This window comes from Vespa mandarinia, chromosome 2 (genome assembly GCF_050613455.1).
Source record: "Vespa mandarinia isolate Hongniang chromosome 2, ASM5061345v1, whole genome shotgun sequence".
Taxonomy (NCBI): Eukaryota; Metazoa; Arthropoda; class Insecta; order Hymenoptera; family Vespidae; genus Vespa; species Vespa mandarinia.
Genome location: NC_140811.1, coordinates 11,025,263 through 11,045,774, shown reverse-complemented (window position 1 = coordinate 11,045,774; position 20,512 = coordinate 11,025,263). Strand labels below are relative to the sequence as shown.

Below are 20,512 nucleotides of genomic sequence, written 5' to 3'. Positions count from 1 at the left end.
TAGAATTAAATGAACAATATATAGCGATTATAATTAAATAAATGTGCTTACTATTTCTGTTACGTACATACATACATACAACTTCTTACATCTTCGATATTTAAAAATTCTTTTATTAGTTAATAGTAATTATAAATTAAAGAAAATAAAATGATATTAATTCATATATATCATCGCATTTCTATGGTATAACTTTCCTTATGTACAATACTTGTCAATTTTATACGCAATTAGAAACTCTTTATGATTTATTCTGTTTTATAATAACATCGTTGAATTCTTTTTAATTTGTTATGTTTTTAAAGATCAATACAAATTGATATAATTTATAAATCATTGTAAACTTTATACTTAATATAGAACAAGTACATAGAATAATCTTTGTATATTGATAATTTTAATTCGTAATAAAGCAATAAAACTAGTACTGTTAAAATATGTTATTTCTTCGCTGTGTGTGTTGATACCCTGATATTTATAAATTATTAATTCTATAAATCTGTACATAAGTAACTTCAACACACAATATTCTAGACCCGTACCACAAGCTGCAAAAGTGTTAATAAAAATCACTTTAATTGTTATGAAATTCTAAATAATACAAGATATGAAGGGAAAGGTCTAACACAACTTTGTGATAAAAATTAATTGCTAGAAATATTCTCATGTACACGATGGTGGAGGCTGCTGCTGTTGTGAGGGAAGGGGCGCTGCCGTAACAGCTGCGACTACGGCAGCAGCAGCATAGGACGAAGGGTCCGATGGGTCGAGAAGAGACGGCGGTGGCGGTAAACTTCCTCCTCCACCTCGTCCTCTTCCTCGACCTCTTCCTCGACTCCGACCACGGCCCCTCCCCCTTCCGCGTCAACTCCGCCTTTCAGGCATCCCTATGTTGCTCGTTGTCTTTTCTAGGAAAGCCAATGGGCCTTGAAGTGCACTACTTCCAACACCACCAACTGGAAAACTTGTAGGTCTACCACCAGTTACTCCTACTCCACCCTGAGCCATGAACATGCCTTGCTGTCCAACTGAGACACTGACTCCTTGAAGACTTGATGTTGGTGGAGGACCTGTACCTTGTTGCACCTGAAAATCCAATTGATACATGAAAAAAAGTTTCATTGATTTTATTTTATAAGTTATAACTGAATATTTTGTATTAAGCTTATTTGAAGGGTTTAATTGTAAATAATACAAATTTGGTACAATGGTAATTTTGTTGCAGGTCAACATTTTTATCATTTAAGAAATTTTTTCTTATACATAATATATTCCTAATTTCAATTTTCTACTGAATTTCTCTACATGCATGCATATGCACAGACAAATAAGTATGTAGATAAACATTGAGATAGGTTTTTATGGTAGTTCCAAACTGATAGGATTATACAGGAATGACAATATTTAGGCAAGGAAAATGAAAGAAAGCACAATGTTTTGCATGAACAGAGATTTATTCTGCAAACTTCTACTTGCATGTAAAGACAACATAAATAAGATATATATATATATATATGTATATGTATATGTATCAGTATATATAATATATAATATACTGATATATATATACATATATATATATATACATATATATCAGTTTGCAATTATTTAGGTAGATGCAAACTTTTCTTTTCAACTTCATACTACATCTACTATCTAAATATAAAATTGTGTATATTCATACATAATGTATTTTAAAGCATTTGCAGCAGGAACTTTACATGTAACTTTATGCTACCCCATTTAATAGACTTTTAACTTATCTTTATAACCATTGAAATTTTGTTTGATAATCCTCGATTTTGCAAATGCATAATGCATACATGTTTACATGCAAGAAATAATTTCTTATAAATAGAGAAGTCTTATAAATATACAAAATATTTGAAATCACACATACACGCGCACGCACACACATGTGTGTCTCTCTCTCTCTCTCTTTCTTTCTCTCTGTTGCGTGTATATAAGTGTATGTGTGTGTGTATGTATCACATATGTGCACATTCGCGCGTGTATATGTATAAATACAACGACAATGACAAAGAAAATGTACTAACCATGAGATAAAAAGTGTAAAAAAATAGGAGTTTGTCTGTATATATTTTTATCTATACCAAAATATGTGGAGTGGCACGAGTTTCTTTTTTAAATCTACAAATGATATTTGTATATACAATAATTTGTGAGGGTATATAATTGAGAGCTTATTAAGTCTGTTAATGTAAGCAGCCATACCCTATGCATAATCTTATATTTTATTATTGCCTTTATCAGTTTTATTATGTTAGTTTTGGCTAAACATTTGTACATATTTTTATATTAGTTGTTTGGCACCATTTTACAACAGTGATACTTTCTTTATATAGAGTTCATATTTTTGTATTTTTATATCGCAGTTAATTATAAAAGCACTTTAAATCTTTTGCATTATATATTACACTTCTATAAATAGGAATTGTATAAGGCACTGATTACATACAACAATAATATAAATTTTTTGTTCTACATCAGGACCATTCTATATATTGTCCTATGTAGTCTATACATTAAAATAAACAAAATAGATTCTAATATCTTCATGAGTATTCCAATCAAAATAATTTACTTAACAACTATTTTTTTTATACATATGTACTTTTTTACACATACGTATACATGCATGATTGGACATATATTTCTGTTCACATGTGCACCTATATTTAAATTGTAAGAAATGATATAAAAACTTAATTGAAGATAATAAATATGCTGTTATAGTAAAAATGAAAATACTACATTGAGTACAATCTTATAATGCAAATGAGATTGTAAGATGCATTTTTACCATTAACAATCTTAAGAACTTTTCAACTAAATTAGTACTCATTTATATGAATACATTATATTTCAGACCCCTTCCCATTATTAATCCAAATAATTAGAAGTATACTATATTTGTTGGTTGATCAAATGTAAATTTTATATTAATTAATGTTATGGAATAATTTTTCTAATGCCTATGATTTTTACTACCTGCTATAAAACAGGATTTATGACTTTAGGTTTAACGGTATTACTTAAGTACCTGTTGTTGATGAAGTTGCTGTTGTTGCATTTGATGTTGCTGTAGATGTAATTGCTGTTGTTGTTGTTGCTGTTGTTGTAATTGTTGCTGATGTTGTAATAATTGCTGTTGTTGCTGCATAGTGGATCCTCCACTGCCATTTCCAGTTTGTTGATTCTGACCACCTTGAGTTCCATTTGGTAATCCTACGAATCAAATAAACTGTTATATAAATCTAAATAAAATGCGAAAGCATATTATTTACCATTAGGTGCAGGTCCTTGTGCAGGAGATTTAGCCCATCCTTGTAAATCTGATAATAAATTTTGCCAAACTGCAATCTTATCGTAATGTCTTTTAATTAAATCTTCTTTTCGTGCTAATTCCAGCCTTAAATCAGAGATGTCTTCTTTTACTACCAATTCTGGTTTTAATGCTGATAATAGAAATCTTTTTTGTAAAAAGAAAGCTTCCATTTGTCTAGCCAAATCTGTAAATCTTAAAGTGACTTGGTCTACTTCACAACGAGCTTCTTCTTTGTCTATTGTTAAACCACTGCTTATACCCATTCCACTGCTACTTGATCCTTCATCCTTTGTTAATATACTTAAACATTGCTATAAGTTAAAAGTTTTATTAAAAACTTTACTGTAAGCAATTAAGAAGACAAAAATTTTAATAAATATTCAAAATATACAAAAATATAAATGAAGATTTATTTATACTTTCAATAATATGAGTAGAACAATAAAATGTAATAGAAAATAAATTACTTTTACTACAACATCAAAGAATTTACCTGAAACGCTTCTTCAAACTCGTCAACTAGGTTACCATTACCATTGGTTGGTGTTGCCATTTTGATTGCTATTCATATATAATACTTTCTATATAATGTTTAAAAATTGTATTACTCCTTTTTCTCAATAACCAGCAGTTATATTTATGAGCTGGTAAATATAAAAATTGAAGTTGATTGTGCAGTTGCTCTAATTTTAAATTCATAACCAAGAACTGCTAAATTCGTTTTAAGTCAAAAATATTGAAGTTGACTTAATGAACTTTTATAACATATTAAAATCGTCTAATTAAATAATATTTACTTTATTTTGCATATTAGAAAAGACCAGAAATTAGAGATTTAATAAAACATTAAATCTTTTTATCACAGAAATCTTATGTGATAATGCCACCTAAGTTATTATTGTTTAATACAACTTAGAATTGTTTGCACAAAATATACGTTTATAATAGATATAATATGAGCAAACCTGGCTGCTAATAAAGTTCATAATTACAGCAACGTTATCTAACCCGGCTTAGGCACTTAGGTTAAAGAAAAACTGGAGACTGAGCTGATTCATTTAGTAGCTTCAACTTCACTGATCGAAGCGCTACCTAGTGATAAATTTTTTACTTTTTTGATTTTAATCAACTTTTAAAACTCGAAAATCTGTTCGTATAACATACATACATACATACATACATACATACATATATATATATATATATATATATATATATATATACATGGTGCGCTAGATATCGTTATCGCTCATATTTGTATTGTCATTAGTTTTTTTTAATTCTAAGTATTATGAAAACTGAACTAAAAGTATATGTGTTGCATACGAAGTATGAGCTTTTTATCATAGATATATATGTAGGTAAGCTTTTAGTATACCTATCTTTTCATTCTCACCTGAAAGATATGTGTATAATGTTCTAATTAAATTTATAAAAATTATTTATATAAAATATTTGCATATTTATATATTCATAAATCTTTAAATGTAACGTGCAAAATTCTAGAAATTAAAATTTAGATAACTGCGCAAGCGTCGTATTTCCTTTCGTCTAAGTTCACGGTGTACATCTACAGTCACGGTTTCAGGTTTGGCTTTGGCCTGTTGGCTTGCCATTTTGTGACGCCTCGGAAACGATTTCAGGTAAACAGTTTCTGCTGTTGCTTGCCTGCGAGGAGACAAGAATTATGTCGAAACGTAGGATTGATGTTGTCGATCCCTATGTTAAACGAAGAACGTAAGTAATACAAATGTTGATTTAATTTTTAAAGAAGAAAAAATTTAATGGTGGATTTTGCCATGTGCATTGTTACTCATTTTTTGGATACATAGTGCTATGTTACATATGTGTTTTAACAGTTTTAGATTGTATTTTCGTCTGTGTTAAAAATTATCATTTATATGAAAAATGAAAGAAGAGAATTAATTTTACTACAATATCTTAGAATGTAACAGAAAAAGTATTCTATGTCGTCGATTGTTTGCTCTACTCATTTGTAGTGGTTCTCAACCAAGTTTATTTTGCACGATTACCGCGTGCAGCCGATGTCAATATACTAGTTATAAAATCGAAGAAGATACAAAGACAATCATAATAGATTGTTAGTAATGTGTCTTATTGCAATGATGTTATGCATTCAATCTACATACATGTATAATTATTTTAAGTTATTTATACTTTTGGAAATATAAAAAAGTTACTATTGTTTTTAGAATTGGATCAACATCTAATAATGTGCCTGCAGCTCCTACTGACCCAAAAAATCAAGTTCAAATTAATCCATATAATGGACTTCCTTATACACCACGCTACCATGAATTTTATAAAAAGAGGATAACACTACCTGTGTTCGAATATCGTGTTGATTTCATGAGGCTTTTAGCAAATCATCAATGCATAGTGCTTGTAGGAGAAACAGGATCAGGAAAAACTACACAGATACCACAATGGTGTGTGGAGTATTCAAGATGTATAGGAACCAAGGGTGTAGCATGTACTTCACCAAGAAGAGTAGCAGCAATGTCTGTTGCACAGAGAGTCTCAGAAGAAATGGATGTTTGTTTAGGTAAAGTTTAATTAAATATTCTTTAATTTATACTTTATATGAATTTTCATATCCAAATATTTAATAGTATTTATTTTAAACAGGTCAAGAAGTTGGATATAGTATTCGTTTTGAAGACTGTAGTTCTCCAAAAACTATGTTGAAGTATATGACAGATGGTATGCTTCTACGTGAAGGCATGTCTGATCCTATGCTTGAAGCATATCAAGTAATTTTACTTGATGAAGCTCATGAAAGAACTTTAGCTACTGATTTACTTATGGGTGTTTTAAAAGAAGTGATAAAGCAAAGACCAGATTTAAAGCTTGTAATTATGAGTGCAACTTTAGATGCTGGAAAATTTCAACAGTATTTTGATAATGCGCCACTCATGAATGTACCTGGTAGAACACATCCAGTTGAAATTTTTTATACGCCAGAACCAGAAAGAGATTATTTAGAAGCTGCTATTAGAACAGTTATTCAAATACATGTGTGTGAAGAAGTGAGTGGAGATCTACTTTTGTTTTTAACTGGACAAGAAGAGATTGAAGAAGCTTGTAAAAGAATCAAAAGAGAAATGGATAATTTAGGTCCCGAAGTTGGTGAACTTAAGTGTATTCCACTATATTCAACATTACCTCCAAATCTTCAACAAAGAATTTTTGAACCTGCTCCTCCAAACAAACCCAATGGTGCTATTGGTCGAAAAGTTGTAGTATCAACTAACATAGCAGAAACATCATTAACAATAGATGGTGTAGTCTTTGTGATTGATCCTGGGTTTGCCAAACAGAAGGTAAATTTTATTACCAATAATTTTCGTTTATTATTTACCGAGATACATTGATTGATTAGTGGACATGTTTTGATAGGTCTATAACCCCAGGATTCGTGTAGAGTCACTTCTTGTATCACCAATTAGTAAAGCTTCTGCACAACAACGTGCTGGTCGTGCAGGTCGTACTCGTCCAGGCAAATGTTTTAGGCTGTACACAGAAAAGGCATATAAAAATGAAATGCAAGATAATACTTATCCAGAGATTCTGCGATCAAATCTTGGTAGTGTTGTATTGCAATTAAAGAAGTTGGGAATTGATGATCTGGTATTTTTTATTATAATATAAAAATATTTAAATGAAAGTATAATAAAATAATAAATATTTAATATGTTCTTATATTTATTATCATAGGTACATTTTGATTTTATGGACCCACCTGCACCTGAAACTTTAATGAGAGCACTGGAACTTCTCAATTATTTAGCAGCTCTTGATGATGATGGAAATTTAACAGATCTTGGAGCTGTAATGGCAGAATTTCCTTTGGACCCACAATTAGCCAAAATGTTAATTGCTTCTTGTAATCACAATTGTAGTAATGAGATACTTAGCATTACTGCTATGCTTTCAGGTAAAGTTTTATAACAATTAGAAATATATTAATATTATTAGTTAGCAATTAAAAAGAGAATTTAATATGTATAAAATTTACTATTTATATGATTTTTTTTACTACGAGTAAGCGTTAAGAAATTATTTTAGATGTAATTAAACGAATTTATAATAGTAAGAAAAGAATTAGAGTCAAAGTCGTGGTAAGTTAGCATGGTAGTGTATTGATGAATGACGTTGTATTAGTCCCACAGTGTTTTGTGAGGCCAAATGAATCAAAGAAGGCAGCAGATGATGCAAAAATGAGATTTGCTCACATCGATGGTGATCATTTAACATTACTCAATGTTTACCATGCTTTCAAACAAAGTAAGTAAATTTTTATTTTATTTTTTTTCTGTTGCATTTTTGCAAGATATTTTTAACTAAATATTGTTCCTAAAAATTATATTAGATTTGGAAGATCCACAATGGTGTTACGACAATTTTGTTAATTATCGATCTTTAAAAAGTGGAGATAATGTCAGACAACAATTAAGTAGAATAATGGATAGGTTTGCTTTGAAACGCACTTCTACTGACTTCACGTCAAAAGATTATTATATAAATATAAGGAAAGCTCTTGTGAATGGTTTCTTCATGCAGGTATTAATGCACTACATTACATTACTATAGATACTAATCACAGTTATAATAGTCTGTATCCATTCTTTGAAACTAGGTGGCTCATTTAGAAAGAACAGGCCATTACTTAACAATTAAGGATAATCAAATTGTACAATTACACCCAAGCACTTGTTTGGATCACAAGCCAGAATGGGTGATTTATAATGAGTTTGTACTCACAACCAAAAATTATATTAGAACAGTTACTGATATTAAACGTAAGAATGCTCCTATATGAAATATACAAAATACAATTTATTTTGCGATAAATATTTACAATAAATAAAATTTATATTTTTAGCTGACTGGTTACTAAAGATAGCACCACAATATTATGATCTACAAAACTTTCCTCAATGTGAAGCAAAGAGACAATTAGAAGTTATTCAAGCCAAACTGGATTCAAAACAATATCAGGAAGGATTCTAACCTCTATACATGTTAGATATATTTAAATATCACATAACGTGGCTGAAAATTTTCGATCAAATTTATGATAGAGAAGGACATGTAATTGATTGGAATATCAAAATCTAAATATGTCACATTACTGATTAGAAAATGTGACTTAAAAGTAAAGTTCCTTTCTCTTCAATTTCATCTTATAAAATGAGATGCAAAAATAGAAATCAAGAACATTGCGACTTCATAAAAAAACGGAAGCTTGGATGCTATAACAAATAAAATATCCGCAGCTTAAAATAGGAAAGAAATGGAAAGTAACAATCTATTGACGTGGATCGCAATTAAGACACAATTGAATGATAAATGATTATTTATGTACATTTAATAAAATCTAGTGGTTAAGTGATTTTACCAGTAGAATTTGTTGGAAGACATTTACACATTTCGAATGTCATGCTAGGACAAATAGATTAATTTTTGTATTAAATGTTAAAGGAATACACCAAACACAGAATAAGTGAACGGTTACTTACGTAATTAAAAAACCATTTTTGTAGCCTGTAGCCAGAGAATTTCTATCTTGTCTTCGTCTCACTTTTTACCTACGATATGTGTAGGCTTTGGATATTAATTCATCGTAACGTATCAATCCCTTTCCCTTTTCTCATACAATGTATTTATTTAATTTTTCTATGTTGAAATGTACGGTTGCTGTATTATGCACAAGTACTGTCTATCTCGTGCACGGCTACGCTGCTATGGTTTAGTTATGAAATATGTTACAGGGTGACAGACAACGTTACTCGAAAAGCAGTGAGACATTTAGAGGAACTACAATAAATGTGATAGTTATATTACACAAAGGGGGACCCAACTTATAATTACAAATTATCAACAAAAAAGAATGAGAGGAGATAACTTTATAACTTAATATAAAAGTTAGCTCTGATTAAAAAAAAATCAAATTGTTCTAATTTATGAGTATTAGTATAATGAAAATTACAAGTTGCTGTTATTTTGTAAAGAAATAATTTTCAATATAAAGATTCATGAATTATATAATTTAAATTTTTTCATACATGACATACATCTTAATAATTATAATTAATAAAAATATTATATTTATTATCAATATTTTTGATTAATCTTAGTAGAAAAAGTATAAATAGAAAAATGTATGATGTATGCTATGGAAATTTAGGATCCAAATTTTCTAATTATAATAAGTTATGATTGTAGTTATGATCAGTTAATTAATAGAAGGTAAAAATTCTTTTCATCTCGTAGATTATAAGTAATTGACAAATGCCTTTATAATACAATTTCGATATTAGAAATTAAAATGTTAGATTTTATTGATTCAATTAGATTTGTTAACGAAGTAAAAGAATTTCACATGTCCTTACTTTTTTAATTCAGCATAGCTGAATCATAAAAAATACGAGATTATATTTATCTAGTATGCATTACACAGTACAAAGAATATATATATACGATGTAGTACATATATATATATATATATATAATATGTGTATACATATGTATATATATGTATATATATATGTGTATATATATGTATATATATATATGTGTATATATATGTATATATATAACATGTATATATATACATATATGTATATATATACATATATATATATGTATATATATATATATGTATATATATATATATGTATATGTATATATATGTATATATATACATATTATATATATGTATATATATGTATATATATACATATTATATATATGTATATATATGTATAGTGTTTAAATTTATTTTGTGAACATAGATTTTGATTACAAAATTAAGGTCTCACTGTTAGTAATAATTGTCTTGCTACACTGGAATATAATTATTTCATTTTTTAAATAAACAATAATAATATTGCAAAATTAATAAGGTATTGCAGTAACCGCCTTTATTCTCACAAATGCTGTTTTATTATATTGTACCACTTCATTCCAATAAAATAACACGATTATATATTTGGCTTTTGTTTAATTAAATTCTCGTGAAAATCATTACTTTAGATTTTTATTATAAGAAGAATATTATAGTAAAAATTATCAAATTGGATATATCAAATTGTAAACAGATATTGAAATTAATTTATTAAATTTATTGACTAATTTTTTTAAGCGTATAGTAATAAGAATATATATTATTTCGGAATTGTGATTTAAAAAAATGAGAACCACTGTTAAAGCACAAGACTCGTAGTATTTCATCATTCAGTATACACTTTCGTTAAAATCTTCTGAAAATCATGGCATCGATCACGATACCGGTAGCAATGAAATTTGCCCGTTTTACAACAGATATCGTATATCAAATGAATAAAAATTCATTGCTCAGGTAAATATTTAGAACAGTGCATCATAAATATGACCAATCAAGTTCGATTCCTTTTATTGTTAGTTCTTTTCAATGATATTTGTGATGTATGTAAGGTTAACTATTAGATAATCTATTCTTATTAGTTGATTATTGCTTACTATTTTATTTTAATAGTTTAATTTTACTGATTTTTGTAATAAAAAATTAAACAATACAATTAATACCGTGTATGAAATGTATAAATTAGTTTGATTATTTGTTTGATCACTATATGGTGTGTGAGTATGCATGAAGTATTAATACCTGTGAAAAAATTGTAGTCAGTGGAAACTTTAGCAGCTCTTTTTGCATATTTACATTATTTTGCTATTTTGTTTACATTAATATATTTACATTAATTTGCTATTTTATTTTATGAAAAAAATTATTTTAATTCTAGGTTGTCTCGAACATCTCGCATTTTTCCTTGGCAAAAGCAAGGATACAGTACAGTAACTGAAGAAAAAAAGAATGAGGGAGGTGCACAAACACCATTGCAAGAACCAACAGCGACTGAAAAAAAGTTAAAAGGAGAAATGGAACTTCTCATCAAAGAAATAGTGGAGCTTAAAGAAGTAAAAAATACTTTAGAAGATAAATATAAGAGAGCATTAGCTGATGGGGAGAATCTTAGAGTTCGGTTGACCAAGCAAATTGAGGATGCCAAGCTTTTTGGTATTCAAGGTTTCTGTAAAGATCTTCTAGATGTAGCAGATGTGTTAGGAAAAGCTACTGAAAGTGTGCCTAAGAGTGAATTAACAGATAAGAATCCGCATTTAAAAACGCTTTATGAAGGTCTAATAATGACTGAAGCACAACTACATAAGGTAATGTATAATTAGTAAATACAATCTATTATAATATAGATTACATAATGCAAATAGTTACAGTAATATATTGATAACAGGTTTTTAAGAAGCATGGTTTAGTATCCTTAAATCCTATCAATGAAAAATTTGATCCAAACCAACATGAAGCATTATTTCAACAAGTAAGCAATTTTAAGTAAATATTATATATATAACATATAATATAGTATATAATAGATATTCTATCAATGTTTAAATAAATAATGTATAAATGACCTGTTATATCTTTTTAGGAAGTAGAAGGAAAGGAACCAGGAACAGTTGTAGTTGTATCGAAGATTGGATATAAACTACATGAACGGATAGTTAGACCAGCATTGGTTGGTGTAGCAAAAGGATAACTTTTATATACTTAAAATAAATTCTATAATATGATAGATTATATAAACATGATAATTTTTTAAGTGATATAAAATGGAATGACATAATATTACAGTAATTTAAGATAGAAGACATTTAATAGATTTACACAACAAATGAGGTCATTAAAAATATGTCGAGTTTATGACAACTGATAAACAATATTTTTTATTTATTAATAGAGTGTTATACAATGTATGTTTCATTATGAAATAATTCTAATTTTGTTTACATTACAGCATTGCAAAATAATACTTAACATTTTCACAAATCTGTTGATATTTTTTTAAATGTAAATGAATTTTTACTTATTAATCAGTATAAACAAATATATTTAAATATTTTATATGATCAGTAGAAGATTATTAGCGGTGAAAAGTGTAACATTTCTATTTAATATATATTTTATCGGTTCTATTTTAATTATAAAAAATAAATATCAATGAATAAGTACCAATAATTATAAAAATACTATAAATTCTACGTAAGTAATAGAAATACGATTTCCATATGTGATAATATATATGTAACTGCTAATATCACAGGTAAAAATATGGTATGAAAAAATTTATTACTTAACATCTTTCAAATACTTTGTATAAATTAGGTAAACTGGCTATTTGCAATATAGTTGAGTCATGAGCAAAATGTTTTGGAGGTAATAAACTTTCTTTAATTGCTGGATATAAAATATGTTCTGTAACATATTTCCAGTCATGTGTATTATGAACAGGATTCATTTCACTGAAGTATTTTGCTGTTTCTCTGCAAATATTTTGGAAACATGGCTGTTCGGTAGTCCAATCAACCTCTGTTGATAAGCGCAAAATATATATTGGTAAGCCTCCCTCAAATGGAAAGTACTTATCTGAAAATAAATATATTATTTTCATATAATATCGTAAAACAATAATTAACAATATATCATTATTACCTAATAATATTGGTAATGATTTTAAATTTCCTTTTTTATCTATGACTATAGAAAAATATTCTTTCATCATATCTGCTTTTTCTAATAATAATTCTTTCACGTTCGTAGCTAGTTCTTCTTTCGAACCATCTTCTTCCGTCCATCCTGCTTCTTCAGTTTCTAATCCTAAGATGGCTAAATCATATAAAGATATTGGATCCTAAAAATAAATAAAAAATAGTAAAAAGTAATAAAGAATCATAAATATTCTAATATTAAGATATTGTTTTTAATAGAGAACTTATTTTACATGCAACTTACTGAGAACTTTATGATACCATAATTAGCAAAGTCATACAGCATAATTTCATAGAATAGTTCCTCTCTAAGTATATAGAACAAAAATTGATTTTTTAGTTTTAATTATATACAGGAAAGATATCAGATATGTATCAGAAAATTAGACTTACGCTAATTTTTTGGTATTGCATATATATAAATTTACACCACTTTGTATTAATGTAGATACTTCATCAATACATCCAACAAATATTAAATTTGATAAAATTTCTCTTAATCCTTGGTGACAGTTATCTTCTACTTGTTTTCTCAATTTTAACACACTAGTTAATTTTACTTCTCTTCTAAAATTGTTTACAGAATAAGATTTGAATTCCTGTATTGATTTATTTTCTTTAGTAACATTTGGTTGAGATATGCAATCAATATTATCTATAGTACATTGTTCCATTTTATTATCATTATTTTGTTCTTGTATATTAATAATTGGTTTTATTTGTGGCAGTTCTCTTTCCAAATCTTCAATATTCTTATTACCGAAATATTGATATACTCTTTTACGTGCATTTTTTGCAATTGAATCATTACATTTATTTATTTCGTATTGTTTTTCATTACATGAATCATCTGAATCAGCTTCTGACATTAGTAAAACTTCTCGGTAAGTATTCAGATTAATATTATTAGTAGTAATAACACTATTATTTGATGTAGATGCAATTGCTTCTGATAAAATGGGTTGTGTTGATTGGTTTGTAATGGTATTTAAATGTCCAGATTCATTATTTTGTAAATACTTTTCATGTAATTCACTATTTTGTTTGAGAAATGTATTTTTGTTTGTTATATCTATCTTTTGTACATTTACAGAAATATTATCTGTAACAACATTATTTTTAGTATCATTTGGCATTTTTAATTCAAACACTTTTTCAGTTTGAAGATTTGATTCTGTCGTTTGTTCAGAACTATTATTTCTACCTATTTTCATAGCAGTATTTATAGTAAAATTAAACTTATCAAGCTTTTGATCAGAAGAATCAGTTCTGATTAAATCTCTTTGATGTATTTTCTTTTGTTTTCCTGAATTCTCCTTCTCAAATTCAGGTAGTACTTCTTTCAAAGTTTCCTCAGTGACGTCTACTTTTGGTAAGCGTGCTTGCAAGTAAAAGGTTCTTGAAGCACTATCACCAGCTAACTTTTCATCCAAAGCCAATTTTATTTTTTCAATTATAGAGTCTTCATGAAGAAATCTAACTTCATGTTTTGTTGGATGTACATTAACATCAACATTATTTGAATTAATCTCCAAGGATATGTAACAAAATGGATGAGTCTTTTTTGGAAGATATACTGTATATGTCTCCTCTAACATTTTTTTAATTGCTGCAATGAATAACATCTATATTAATAGGATAGAAATTTTATATAAACTTCTTAAATTATGTTTATAATATACTTACGAGTAGATTCTACAAGACGGTTATTAATAAATAATAAAAATATCATCCGTTTACTTGTGTAATTCGGATTTGTTATTAGAGCATGCATTTTAAATTGATAACTTTCATCTTGAAGCTCAATCTCTAATAACTCTCTTGCCACTGGATTTCCATATAAAATTCTTATATTATTCATTTTAGTAGAATTATGTGTTGTTCGAACCTTATAATAGTACAATAAATTTAGATATATAATGAAATATAAATGCTATTTTAAATATTTTTAAATTAAAATAATTTTGAATGATTATTTTACTTGTGGTGTTGTCTCTCCATGTTTTTTTAATATAAATCCAACTTTGGGATTATGTATAGCATATTTTATTACCACATCTGTAATTTTAGTAAATTCTTCGGATACATTGGACAATGCTTTTCGTCTAGTTGCAACATTATAAAACAAGTTTTCAATAGTTATTGTTGTACCTTGATTACCAGCACATGGTTTTGGTGGTTCTTTCAATTTACTGTCGATATATGTTGCTCTAAAATATTAATTCAAGTATATTCCAAGTATAATAATAACTATTCTTTCATTTCTCTTCATTTATCATTATAAGTAAAATATAATACCTGTATGCACATTTTTCATCAGATGTTTTAGTTGTTATAGTTAGAAGAGCAATATGACTAATACTTGCTAAAGCTTCTCCACGAAATCCAAATGTTGATATTGCTTTGAGATCTTCAAAATTTTGTAATTTACTAGTAGTAAATCTTTCACATACAATTTCCATGTCATCTTTCTTAATACCTGTACCATTATCTTGAATCTGTAATGCATATACTTGTTAATATCATTTTAGTATGCTCGATAAATTAGTATAAATACCTGTAATAATTTCAATCCTCCTTCTTTCACTATTATCTGTATATTTGTGGCTTTAGCATCTAAGCTACGATATAAAAATACATATAATGATAATAGAAATGCAAGGAATTTACAATATTAAAGTGATATTACCTGTTTTCTATTAATTCCTTTAATGCATTTGCTGGTCTCTGAATTATTTCACCAGCTGCGATTCTATTTACTACAACTTCATCTAATTTCTTAATTTTGGCAGGTAAATTCATTTTTATAAAAATAAATAAAACTATCCAAATAAACTTTTACAACAAAAATTTTCGAAGGTTATATACGGCGAGTTGACTTGAAATGTTCTTCGTTCCCGCCAGATTCATACGAACTATACCAAGCTTCATGGAGCAGCACTAATGTGCCTTTTATTTATCAAATGCCAATCGGAATATGTAATAAAAGTTTTTTTGCTCATTAGTTACTTTCAACATTGTTATATTGTATGTATAAATGTGTGTGTCGTGTGTGTGTATATAAAATGCAAAATATTTATATTTGAAATATTATATTCGAAGTTTATTTTAAATTTAAGAAATTTCATGAAATTGGCTAAATTTATTTTTATTTCATAGTTATATATTCAAATACTATGGTCATAGATTGAAAAAACATATCGTGATTGATTTTTATATAGATAATTTATGTTCGCACCATATAATGTATCGATTGAAAAAATTTTTAACAGCCAATACATCTTTGATGATTATCTATGGTATTTTAAGAAATGTAGTTATTTGATACATAACTTTGATAATTTACGCCTACGAAATTTCATATAGAAATTTCATATTTTACATATAGGTTATCTTTATTTTTATCGTGAATAATTATATATATATATATATATATATATATATATATATATATATATATATATAATTGTGTGTTAAATTTGCATTTCTTAATATAGTTTCAGATTATACATAGAAATTTCGTTGTATATCGTACTAGAAACGTCATGAACGTTCATGCATGTAACAACACAACACATATTTATTTCTATTCAAGAATGCCTTACAATGTATAAATAACTAAAAAAATTCAAAGGAAATAAAAAGAATATTATAATTGTTATATAAATTCTTTAATTTTAATATTAAATAAGTAATACGATGTCCGATCATTACGGAAAAGTTGATATTTAGATCAGAAGAAATATTTGGCGCAGTATAAAGAGAAATGTTTTTTGCGGTGTTAATTATAGCTACGAACGATGTACGATATAACGCGTCCCAGTACTTTCATCCCTTTTCTTGCTTCAAGTACAAACGCAATTATAAGCTATATATATATATACATATATACCCTTATATGCATGCCAAAACCTGACCACCAATGGCGAGCCAAGATCATCGAAATGGACATTAGGATTGGTTGGTCGAAGAAACTTCTCGAAGCGGGCGATTCAGTCTATTAAAACTTCCCCGTGCGGAAAAGTTACAGAAGTCTTGCAGCTACGAGTGACAAACGTTGTCTAAATATTCGCGACAATTTACAGATTATCATTTTTATTATCAAAAAAGAAGTACAAAGAGTAAGTACATTTTATTCGTTTTCGTTTTCTATCCCTTTCCTTCTTGCTTTATTTTAAATTTCAAAAAAGTTGGGTATTTGGACAATTTTTGTTGGATCAACTTTTTATCATAAATGTTTTATCATTCAAATTTGATCGAAATTGTCTACTTTCTTTTTTGTCTTCTTTGTTTTGTGAGATTTAAGTAAGGAAAGGATGAAGATGAAATAGAATATGTTCTTCCTTTTATATTCAATACTTATAATGAGCTTTGAATGAGATGGTCATTACGGAGATCGATAAATCCTATTTGGTCGACTATGTTTAAAATTTCATTCTAGGTGATATCGTACAACGTATATTTGGACATAAAAAGAGATATAAGATAAAATTTGATTCGATCGTAAGCCTTATTAAAAAAAAAAAAAGAAAAAAAACAAAAGAAAAATGAAACATTACATAATCATATCTAAATTGAAAGTGTTATTTTCAGTTCTCGTAAAGTAGAACGAGATTCGAGAAACTTCGACTCAAGTTGATGCTCGAAGCGTATCTACGTAAATCAGTATAAGAGTTAGTTGACGAAAAACAGGTTATTCTTAACTGTCCGCGGGAATATATGAAAACGATATGATATAATATATTTTTATTTGTCTTTCGACAGAGACAAAGTGTGAATCATGTCAAAGGCTCCGGCGGTTGGAATCGATTTGGGTACTACGTATTCCTGCGTAGGTGTTTTTCAACATGGAAAAGTTGAAATTATTGCCAATGATCAAGGAAATCGGACTACGCCAAGTTATGTAGCCTTCACCGATACTGAACGATTGATCGGAGATGCGGCAAAAAATCAAGTTGCTATGAATCCAAGTAACACAATTTTTGGTACGTATTTGTGTTGTCATTAAATAAGTTGAAATGAATTAACAGTTACATCTTGGTTTTGTTATAAATTTTTCGATTATGATGAGCAAAGATAAGTTTTCTCACGTTTCAAAAAATCGATGTGATTTTCATTTTTTAATTAATGATTGCATAGATATTACAAAGTAAATGAAAATTTAATCAACTTAATTATCGATGATAATAATTGTACCAAACGTATTAAATACGTTTTGATTTTCTTTATTTGTCTCATGCTCACGTTAACGACCTCGTGTAATAGTATAAATGCAACACACTATGTTGTGTTGTGAGCACGTGATGACCCAAGATTAGCGTAGTATTCATTCGTTTTGCGACATATAGTATCATTATTATAATTCATAGAGAAACTCAGCATGCATTTTTAATGTTTCTGGAGAAAAAATATAACGTTAAAGACAACATTTTACCTTGTTCGCAGCATAATTTTTTTGGAATAATATTTTATCATTTTTAATTATTAATCTTTTTTAAGATGCGAAACGATTGATTGGTCGCCGTTTCGATGATTCAACGGTACAGAGTGACATGAAACATTGGCCTTTCATTGTGGTGAATGATGGAGGTAAACCGAAAATTCAGGTTACATACAAGGGCGAAGTGAAAACTTTCTTTCCAGAAGAAGTGTCTTCGATGGTTCTGACGAAGATGAAAGAAACGGCAGAGGCTTATCTCGGAAAGACTGTTACCAACGCCGTTATCACTGTGCCGGCTTATTTTAATGATTCTCAGCGACAGGCAACAAAGGATGCCGGTGCAATAGCTGGTCTGAATGTTTTGCGTATTATTAACGAGCCAACCGCTGCCGCCATAGCCTATGGTCTTGACAAAAAGACGTCAGGCGAGAAGAATGTGCTGATTTTCGATCTTGGTGGTGGTACTTTCGATGTTTCCATTTTGACGATCGAAGACGGTATTTTTGAAGTGAAATCGACGGCTGGCGATACTCACCTTGGTGGCGAGGACTTTGACAATCGTATGGTCAATCATTTTGTCCAGGAATTTAAGCGAAAGTACAAGAAAGACTTGAGTAGCAATAAGAGAGCTGTTAGACGCTTGAGAACGGCTTGTGAGAGAGCAAAGAGGACCCTTAGCTCATCGACGCAAGCTAGCATTGAAATCGACTCATTATTTGAGGGTATCGATTTTTATACTTCTATCACTCGAGCTAGATTTGAGGAACTATGTGCCGATCTCTTTAGAAGCACTCTAGAACCGGTAGAGAAGGCTTTAAGGGACGCGAAAATGGACAAGTCACAGGTGCATAGCATCGTCTTAGTCGGTGGATCTACCAGAATACCGAAGATTCAGAAACTCTTGCAAGATTTCTTTAATGGCAAGGAATTGAACAAATCTATTAATCCTGATGAGGCTGTGGCTTATGGAGCCGCTGTACAGGCCGCTATTTTGCACGGTGATAAGTCCGAGGAGGTTCAAGATCTGCTGCTACTCGATGTTACGCCGTTGTCCCTTGGTATCGAAACCGCTGGCGGTGTTATGACGACTTTGATTAAGAGAAACACTACGATTCCTACGAAACAAACTCAAACGTTCACCACTTATTCGGACAATCAGCCAGGTGTACTTATCCAAGTTTATGAAGGAGAGAGAGCTATGACCAAAGACAACAATATCTTAGGAAAGTTTGAACTTACGGGAATTCCGCCAGCACCGAGAGGTGTGCCACAGATCGAAGTTACTTTCGACATTGATGCCAATGGTACGTTTGAGAAGGTTTGCTTGAACAATTTAAATCAAATAGTCAATCAATAATAATCTTATACATGTTATACGTTCTTTATCATGTATGCTATTTAATATATGTTTTTTATTTAATTTTTCAGGCATCTTGAATGTTTCTGCGATTGAAAAGTCGACTGGAAAAGAGAATAAAATCACGATTACCAACGATAAGGGCCGCTTGTCAAAGGAAGATATCGAAAGGATGGTAAATGAAGCTGAGAGATATCGGAATGAAGACGAACAACAACGAGATAGAATCAGTGCTAAGAATGCTCTCGAATCTTATTGCTTCAACATGAAGAGTACGATGGAGGATGAGAAGGTGAAGGATAAGATAGATGCTTCAGACAAGCAGAAGATTCTTAACAAGTGTAACGAGATCATCTCTTGGATGGATAGTAATCAGCTAGCAGAGAAGGAGGAATTCCTGGATAAGCAAAAGGAGTTGGAGTCAGTTTGCAATCCCATAGTTACTAAATTGTATCAAGATGCTGGCGGTGCTGCTGGTGGGTTTCCTAGCAGACCTGCTACTGGTGCCGGCGGTGGCGCTGGTGGTGGACCCACCATTGAAGAAGTTGATTAAAAATCATTTCATTATATCGAGCATTTTTTTTTATTATGTCTTTTATAATTTATTTATTTCTCCTTAACTCTTTGAGATGAACTAAATTTGATACTTGGTGGTGCATACATTATTCGTGTGAATCTATACTATCAGCTCCTTTTGTCTTTATATGTATTTTTTTTGCTGAATATGATCGTCACTGTACAT

At 29.1% G+C, this 20,512-nt stretch overlaps 5 protein-coding genes across 8 annotated transcripts; 3 read left to right on the top strand and 2 right to left on the bottom strand.

The window, feature by feature from the left end:
• Positions 1 to 181: 181 nt before the first annotated feature.
• Positions 182 to 4,413, bottom strand: MED28 (mediator complex subunit 28). Its single transcript, XM_035873600.2, has 4 exons — positions 3,843 to 4,413; positions 3,309 to 3,660; positions 3,065 to 3,249; positions 182 to 1,086 (listed from the first exon to the last, which is right to left on the bottom strand). The coding sequence occupies exons 1-4, from the start codon at positions 3,900 to 3,902 to the stop codon at positions 865 to 867; spliced, it is 819 nt and encodes a 272-aa protein (XP_035729493.1). The 5' UTR covers positions 3,903 to 4,413; the 3' UTR covers positions 182 to 864.
• A 524-nt stretch (positions 4,414 to 4,937) lies between these two features.
• Dhx15 (DEAH-box helicase 15) lies at positions 4,938 to 9,457 on the top strand. Of its 2 annotated transcripts, XM_035872693.2 has the most exons (10): positions 4,948 to 5,086; positions 5,209 to 5,450; positions 5,563 to 5,915; positions 5,999 to 6,693; positions 6,770 to 7,000; positions 7,088 to 7,307; positions 7,535 to 7,657; positions 7,743 to 7,933; positions 8,010 to 8,172; positions 8,256 to 9,457. In XM_035872693.2, exons 3-10 carry the CDS (start codon positions 5,720 to 5,722, stop codon positions 8,381 to 8,383), a joined length of 1,947 nt encoding a protein of 648 aa, XP_035728586.2. In that variant the 5' UTR covers positions 4,948 to 5,086; positions 5,209 to 5,450; positions 5,563 to 5,719; the 3' UTR covers positions 8,384 to 9,457. The 2 variants fall into 2 exon arrangements, with proteins under 2 accessions (XP_085521129.1, XP_035728586.2); XM_085665003.1 differs by lacking the exon at positions 5,209 to 5,450 and having other exon boundaries at positions 4,938 to 5,086; positions 8,256 to 9,456.
• A 1,177-nt stretch (positions 9,458 to 10,634) lies between these two features.
• Positions 10,635 to 12,207, top strand: Roe1 (grpE protein homolog, mitochondrial Roe1). The gene is made up of 4 exons (XM_035873729.2): positions 10,635 to 10,733; positions 11,155 to 11,581; positions 11,662 to 11,745; positions 11,857 to 12,207. Exons 1-4 carry the CDS (start codon positions 10,645 to 10,647, stop codon positions 11,962 to 11,964), a joined length of 708 nt encoding a protein of 235 aa, XP_035729622.1. The 5' UTR covers positions 10,635 to 10,644; the 3' UTR covers positions 11,965 to 12,207.
• Positions 12,208 to 12,355: 148 nt separating this feature from the next.
• Mlh1 (DNA mismatch repair ATPase Mlh1) lies at positions 12,356 to 16,831 on the bottom strand. 2 transcript variants are annotated; one of them, XM_035872656.2, is made up of 10 exons: positions 16,773 to 16,831; positions 15,663 to 15,922; positions 15,531 to 15,594; positions 15,272 to 15,471; positions 14,955 to 15,183; positions 14,660 to 14,861; positions 13,367 to 14,582; positions 13,218 to 13,281; positions 12,918 to 13,116; positions 12,356 to 12,851 (listed from the first exon to the last, which is right to left on the bottom strand). In XM_035872656.2, exons 2-10 carry the CDS (start codon positions 15,773 to 15,775, stop codon positions 12,559 to 12,561), a joined length of 2,580 nt encoding a protein of 859 aa, XP_035728549.2. In that variant the 5' UTR covers positions 15,776 to 15,922; positions 16,773 to 16,831; the 3' UTR covers positions 12,356 to 12,558. The 2 variants fall into 2 exon arrangements, with proteins under 2 accessions (XP_035728549.2, XP_085511522.1); XM_085655396.1 differs by lacking the exon at positions 16,773 to 16,831 and adding an exon at positions 16,484 to 16,642.
• LOC118444562 (heat shock 70 kDa protein cognate 4) lies at positions 16,815 to 20,323 on the top strand. Of its 2 annotated transcripts, XM_085655400.1 has the most exons (5): positions 16,815 to 17,094; positions 17,567 to 17,646; positions 17,738 to 17,958; positions 18,473 to 19,717; positions 19,842 to 20,323. In XM_085655400.1, exons 3-5 carry the CDS (start codon positions 17,754 to 17,756, stop codon positions 20,321 to 20,323), a joined length of 1,932 nt encoding a protein of 643 aa, XP_085511526.1. In that variant the 5' UTR covers positions 16,815 to 17,094; positions 17,567 to 17,646; positions 17,738 to 17,753. The 2 variants fall into 2 exon arrangements, with proteins under 2 accessions (XP_085511526.1, XP_035728851.2); XM_035872958.2 differs by lacking the exon at positions 17,567 to 17,646.
• Positions 20,324 to 20,512: the final 189 nt, after the last annotated feature.